The sequence below is a fragment of the Macrobrachium rosenbergii genome, chromosome 20 (genome assembly GCF_040412425.1).
Source record: "Macrobrachium rosenbergii isolate ZJJX-2024 chromosome 20, ASM4041242v1, whole genome shotgun sequence".
Lineage (NCBI taxonomy): Eukaryota > Metazoa > Arthropoda > Malacostraca > Decapoda > Palaemonidae > Macrobrachium > Macrobrachium rosenbergii.
Window position 1 is genome coordinate 9,922,501 of NC_089760.1, and position 7,500 is coordinate 9,930,000.

Genomic DNA, 7,500 nt, shown 5'->3' on the forward strand with positions numbered 1-7,500 from the left:
GTATTATTACCATAAGACAAAAGGTGTCCAACGTCAGTCTTAGTAGTTTCGCACCGTAGTGGTTGGTGATTATTTTCCCAGTGTTTTTTTTTTACCTGACTTTTTATAGCAAGTTGATTAAAAACAGAGTACTATAAATTTTTCAACAGAACTTCCAATCTATGACAGTTATACGGCTCAGGTTTTCAAAAGTTTTATCAGGATGGATCCTAATTCTTATTACTATGCATTTTAGTTTATGAGAAGTTTAAAGTAAAAACTTTAACGACTGGTGGTTATTTTTCTTAAATGTATCTACTCTGACCCATTTTTCAAGTTCAGAGTTTCTTGAAAAAAGTATAACATTTTTCCTCCACTTTAGAATCTATGAAAGTCTTAAGTTCCTAGTTTTCAGATTCTATGTTAAGCCGTGTAAGAATTTTAATAACCTAAACAGAATTTTCCTAAATTATATCATATTTTCCCGTGAGTGTTTGTGTGTGCGTGCGTTCATGTTATAATACGAGAAGTCTAATTCAAGTTTACAAGAACTCAATGAGTCACGGTGATTAAGTTATCTGCTTAATTTATTTAAACCAATTGTTCTTGAACAGCCACAGCTATTTATACTTTTTCTAATAACAATGTAAATTATTATATGCTCCCAGAAATATATTTTTTTATTCCTTTCGTTTCAGTGCCACCTCTGAAGGTGACTTTAGAAACCCCAGGCGAGTGGGTAAGTGGGGGCCAGCAAACCTTGTTTAGGTGTCGAGTTATAGGATCGAGCCCTGAGCCAATCATTCAGTGGTGGCTGGCAGGGCGACAACTCACCGCTCATGCCCCATTGGTAAGTATTTATCGAACTCTCTCTCTCTCTCTCTCTCTCTCTCTCTCTCTCTCTCTCTCTCTCTCTATATATATATATATATATATATATATATATATATATATATATATATATATATATATATATATATTACTAAAATTCTACATATTTTAAAGTTATCTCAAATTATAAACCAAAATGTACATGGCAACTTTTTTCACAGATTATTATCTCTTACTAATGCAACGATTGGCGAAAGAAAAAGTGTAGGGTTATTCCTCAACTAGAAAAATATAAATCTTATAAACAGTTTCTAAGCTTATGGAACAACGTCTGTCGAAAAATATTTTGATCTAATGTGTTAAAAATTTATTGATTGCGTAATAAAATGGGTTATTGCTAATATTCAAGAATATATAAATGCAAACCTTTGATAACACACGGGGTTTCTTTTCATTACATTAAGTCTCTTATCATTTCATACCGATCATAAATGAAAGCATTTAGGTAAGGTTAGAAAACGTTATTATGATGATAATTTTGGTGGAATTGATTATTTTTTCACCATTCCTGGAGCTTTTTCTTGGGTATATGAGATCATTCTGAATAAAAGTCATACAACTTTTCTGTTGAAAATTTCCGTAATGCTAATGCCTAGTCCCTAGTCTTATCTTTTGTTACATCTCAGCCTTTCATGTCTGAAACTACTGGTCTATATGCATATGTCCCATATATATATATATATATATATATATATACACATATATTTGGGGACATATATATATATATATATATATATATATATATATATATATATATATATATATATATATATAAACTTTTCTTTTATAGAACACTGATCACATCCTTTTATATCTTGCAGGAACGTTGGGTTTGTGTGACTTGGGAAATACATCGTTTCCTAAGCTATGAGAGGAAAAATATTCTGATCTAATAACATTAAAAAAATAACTTTTTTGTCTCAGCATTTAGCTGCTCTTCAAACTTGCCTCTCGCTCTTGTTATTTTTGCAGCACCGGCTCTTGCTCTTGAAGTTGTCACTGTTATTAATATATCGAATCTAATTGTTTGCTGTTCTCTGATCGTCGTTTTATTTCTCCCATCTCTTCCATCCTTTTTCTCTGTATTAAACAATATTCCCCATTTTTTTTCTTTCGCACCATCCTCTATTTCCTTTAGACCTAGACCTAGATGATTTTTTTTTCATCTCCTGCAGTGCCTGTAGGACTGGTGACGTCTCTTTGTCCCCAAAGTATTCAGTTAATCTCAGTTGTTTGAGGACAAAGCATTTGGAAAGATATTCAACAAGAATACATTGACATATATTCTTGTTAAAGGGACAAAACTACAACTGCTGTTTTGCCCCTCTTGTAAATCAAAATTATTTTAATGGACTATGTGCAGTACATGAATCATCTCAACATTCACTTCATTCTTTCATGTTCATCCCAGTTAACAAGGGTTTTTTTTTTGTACCGCATTTATTGCAGATTGCTGATTGCTGCAATATTGAGCCTTCTTTTAATGTATTCCTTCTCGTAATAACTGAAACTTAGTCGACTCCTAATGACAGATTTATTCCTCAATTTCTTCCATACCTCCTTAGTCTCTGCTCCCAAACAATGTATGCTTCTGTTCTTTACGCAGACTATCTTGGGTATTCCAAATAGATGAATTTTTATTTTCCCTCATCACCAACGTTTGTAGTCCGCTCCCTTTCTCTTTTTTTTATGTATTCCTTTAATCTCGGTTGTTTGAGGCTGTGATTTGGAAAGATATAAAAAAGATGATCTAGAGTTGTTTAATAACATTTTGCATATCTTAATCTCCGTGAATATTAGATTATTAAAAATAAAAATGGTTTCATAAACATTATGGACTGTGATGCCCATAGCAGAGTCCAATCTGGGAGTATAAACACGTTTCGTGGCCCCAAGAAAGGTTTCATAACGACCAGAGACTAGACTAGAGCATCCAGATGGCACGACCCAGTGACTCACAAACAGATGTTACTTTTAAAGAAAGAAATTAGACGGTATTTAAGAGAGATGGAATAATAACTAGATTAGAATAATATTAGGCTGTAGATAGGAGAGAATATATTTTGCAATTGTCATGGAGAGAAAAATGTTTTCATAAAATTGACGAGTAAAAATGCTTCCCTAAAAATGATGAGTATAATATAAAAATAGTACAACAGTAATTTTCACATACGATAATATTGGATAAAAAAAGGAAAGCATTGAAGAAAAATAAAAGAGAAATCTCGCAAATATCAGTAAGCACTAGTTACACCAGCAATGACAGAAAGAACATAGTAATTATGAGAGATGCATAGGAAGTTGGATGTCACATATGTAGATTAGAAAATTGGGCTTCAAATGTTATTAAAGACCAGAGGATGTTACGATCACTTAATTAAAGGAGCTTGACTGTTTTCTCTTGACCAATAATGTGATTTTGATTCCCTCGAGGCCAGTGGATTATCGTATTAATATGCCCATTATAAGGAAGGTGTAACCATTATTACAGCCGTTAAACCAACATCAAGATTATCGGTAATCATTTTAGCCCGTAAGAGAATTCTACCGTACGCTGTATTTGATACGTCGTGATATGATAGCAAATGCGACTTTCTTGCCTGTTCGATATTTACTTCACAAATATTCTTCCTTTCTAACGTCTCCAATTTCCTTGTTCTTCCTTTCGTTTAACTTTATTCCATCTTTTCCTTTCCCTTTCCCCTAGACAATCCTTGCTTTTTCTCCTTTCTTTTCCCGCCCTGCAGTGACTCCGTTATTAAAATGCATGCTGGGAAAAAGACACTCTCTCTCTCTCTCTCTCTCTCTCTCTCTCTCTCTCTCTCTCTCTCTCTCTCGGACTTATTAAATATTCTATTATTCAAATCAGTTCCCCTCCACTTTCATTTAAAGAGTGTATAAAAAACATGAGCCCAGGCCAGGACAATAATCCTTGGCTTAATGAAATTCAGCTGGTTACGAAATTTATCTATATTTTTTATTGTATTTCTTTGGTAAGTTTAAAATCTGTGTTACTGACTCTCTGTCATGCACACGAACACAACACGTGCATATATATATATATATATATATATATATATATATATATATATATATATATATATATATATATATATATATATATATATATATATATATATATATATATATATATATATATATATATATATATATATACATATATATATATATATATATATATATATATATATATATACATATACATATATATATATATACATATATATATACATATATATATATATATATACATATAATATACATATGGGTAAAGTATATATTCTTGTATACATATACATATATACTATATATACACGTAAACTATTTACTTATATATATTTAACGTAAAAGTGATATTACATATATATATATATATATATATATTGTTTATATATATATATATATATATATATATATATATATATATTATATATATATATATATATATATATTACATACAGTATATTATATATGGAACGTATGAATATATATATATATATAAAGATTATATATATATATATAGTATTATATAGACTATATAAAGATATAAGTCGAAAGGCCTACATATACTGTATATTCCTATATATTTATATATATATATATATATATATATATATATATATATATATATATATATATATGTGTGTGTGTGTGTGTGTGTGTGTGAATGTGTGTATGTGTATGAGGCTTTTATAACTAAGCAATATCCGCAAAATATAAACAATCTGTTCGATTCTCTTTTATTTCATTACAGTTTTCGTGAGTTTGGATGTCGAATCATATTGTGTTGTATATTGACTTCTCTTTAATGCCTTCAAGATGCTGTACTGTACCAGCTATTCGCTCAGGAATGAAATCTATATCCATTTTCTAGGAAACCCAGCACCAAACAATTATTTAATCATCATATTTATTTATTTCTGACAGAAGGGTACTTCAATTATCACATATGTCAAATTTGATAAGACTTTTTTCATGAGTCTTATCTTGTATTGCCAAAGGCTTCTTTATGTCATCTTGGTATTATTATCCTTTTTTGCATGAGATTAAAAATGCAGATATTGATAATCATTATTTCTAGTATGCAATGTGACTTAAGGCCAAATCAAAGGAAATTACCAAATCATAAATTCAAACTCCTTTGAAAAAAATACAGGGATCTCTCCTGTTCCAAACTCGTCCATTGCATAATACAAGTGTTTTTACAGAATATTTTGCATATGAGATTTAAATAGACAAATTAGATCAAGATCTTTTAAGATAAAAATGTCAATTCTTCGTGATCGGTATCCATTTAAATCCACAGGCACAGGCATATAAACCTGAGTGCCATCTATGCACACAATATGTATGCAGAATCAAAATCAGTTCAGCTCTTCAAAAAGATTTATTGTGCATCGAGCAATTGAATATGGAGGTAAGCTATATCATTTTATGACAAATACTTTGAAAATTATAGTCAGCGCAATTGTCACCAATTCCCGTTTACTGTAAATTATGGAAATTTGATAACCTATTTGAACACACACCATTAAATCATTCTCGTCAATACTATTAATCATAATGTCATATAATTTCATTGTATGATTTTATTACTAAAAGTAATAGTAGCCATGATTTCAGATTTCGATCATTCACTCACATATATTATGCACTGAATAGACCTACTTAGCTTTATGGGAGGGGAATTTGATTAATCATTCCATATTTTAAAAGAATTAATGCTAGGCTGGTCAGCATGTCTGTTCTTCTGTAGTTTTCTGTCACATATATACGTGCAGTGTGCATATATATATATATATATATATATATATATATATATATATATATATATATATATATATATATATATATATATATATATATATATATATATATATATATATATATATATATATATATATATATATATACATATATATATACATACACATACACACACACATATATATATATATATATATATATATATATATATATATATATATATATATATATATATATATATATATATATATATATATATATATATATATATATATATATTACAGTCTTCCTACTCTCTAAAGTAATAATTCCGGTGTATTATGAAAATTTAGTTGGTAACGACCATGTTTGAAAAAATGGAAAAAACTGAAGCTTTCATGGAAGGATCCCAAACTTACTCATATAACAGGGTTTCGAAAGTATAGTCCATACTGTACTAAGATTCGATATATCTATGTAATTTTGACTTCCTACGAAAACAACTCTCCCATGACTGTCATAATCTTATAGATAAATCCATTTTCTGTACTCTTTCGTAAACTCCTTCACACATCAATGTATCTTTGATTCATAAAGAATGACCTATGATCCAAAATCATTTGATATATATATATATATATATATATATATATATATATATATATATATATATATATATATACATACATATACATGTATATATATATATATATATATATATATATATATATATATATATATGTGTGTGTGTGTGTGTGTGTGTGTGTGTGTGTGTGTTTGTGTGTATAAGCACAAACATGTTTTGCAGAAGCTTTGACTTTTACCGTTTGCAGCCTAAGAATTGATCTGGAAAATTAACTTTGTCCACATTACGTAGATCTAAGGAATTTTTTTAACAAAAGGAAGGCTGAATAGAGTTATATTTTGGCCAGGAATATAATAAAAGGTTTGATTTTACAGTATAAAGAAGGTGCATGGACGTACAGCGGATGCTCCAAAAAGCAGTAAGGAAATAAAAAAAAAATATTCTTACATTTTTTCCGGATGTGAAAGCCCTATATTGAAAAAAATATAGCAACAAGGTTACAGCGCTTTTGCAGTACAGAGCTAATATCCTATATGCAATCATATTTTTATTTAAAAATGCAGAGCAGAGCAGAGAGAGAGAGAGAGAGAGAGAGAGAGAGAGAGAGAGAGAGAGAGAGAGAGAGAGAGAGAAGCGCACATGGCTTTGGAAACACAGACATCCGCACAATGCCCCGCCATCAGCTTGATGACTGAATATTGAGTGACAAAGACACAGAGCTCGAAATGAGATCGACCGCAGAGTAATGGGAAACGGGAACGTTCTTGGCGAAAAAGAAAGCATGGAACAATAGCAACGGGAAATAAAAAGACATGAAATTAAAAGCTTTTCCGGAGACGTTGTAGTCGATATACGATACTGGTGTATGACACTCAAAAGTTACGAACACACACACACACATATGTGTGTGTATAGATATACAGATATGTACGTATGTATATGATTACATACATGTATACACCCATACATTCGTACATATACATTCAAGAGAAAAAGCATAACGTGTCGGAAGGCTTTGATTAACAGACAGAGTCCTACGTGTTTGTTACTTCTATTGTTCATTTTTGTAGCATTTCAGTCGCCTGTCGCGAGACGCATGGTGATTAAGGGACCCCAGACCCAGTACTTTTAGGTATTTATGACCCCATACACGAATATTAGAAAATGACCCCATCAGGTACTATGGTTATTTTTCTACCCTTTTTTTTTTTTTACGTATTCTGGCGCGTTTGCGTACGCGTATGTTTAAATTCCACGGGCATGTAAATGCCATTTGC

General features: G+C 30.3%; 1 protein-coding gene and 1 long non-coding RNA gene across 3 annotated transcripts in view; one reads left to right on the top strand and one right to left on the bottom strand.

Moving 5' to 3' along the window:
• Positions 1–7,500, bottom strand: part of LOC136849041 (uncharacterized) — a 521,318-nt gene that overhangs the window by 396,993 nt on the left and 116,825 nt on the right. The gene's annotated exons all lie outside the window — the stretch shown is intronic.
• LOC136849039 (uncharacterized) overlaps positions 1–7,500 on the top strand; it is a 465,615-nt gene that overhangs the window by 298,822 nt on the left and 159,293 nt on the right. For both annotated transcript variants that reach the window (XM_067121930.1, XM_067121931.1), the window contains exon 7: positions 678–829. In XM_067121930.1, the coding sequence (XP_066978031.1) occupies positions 678–829 (152 nt within the window). The remainder of the gene's footprint in view (positions 1–677; positions 830–7,500) is intronic.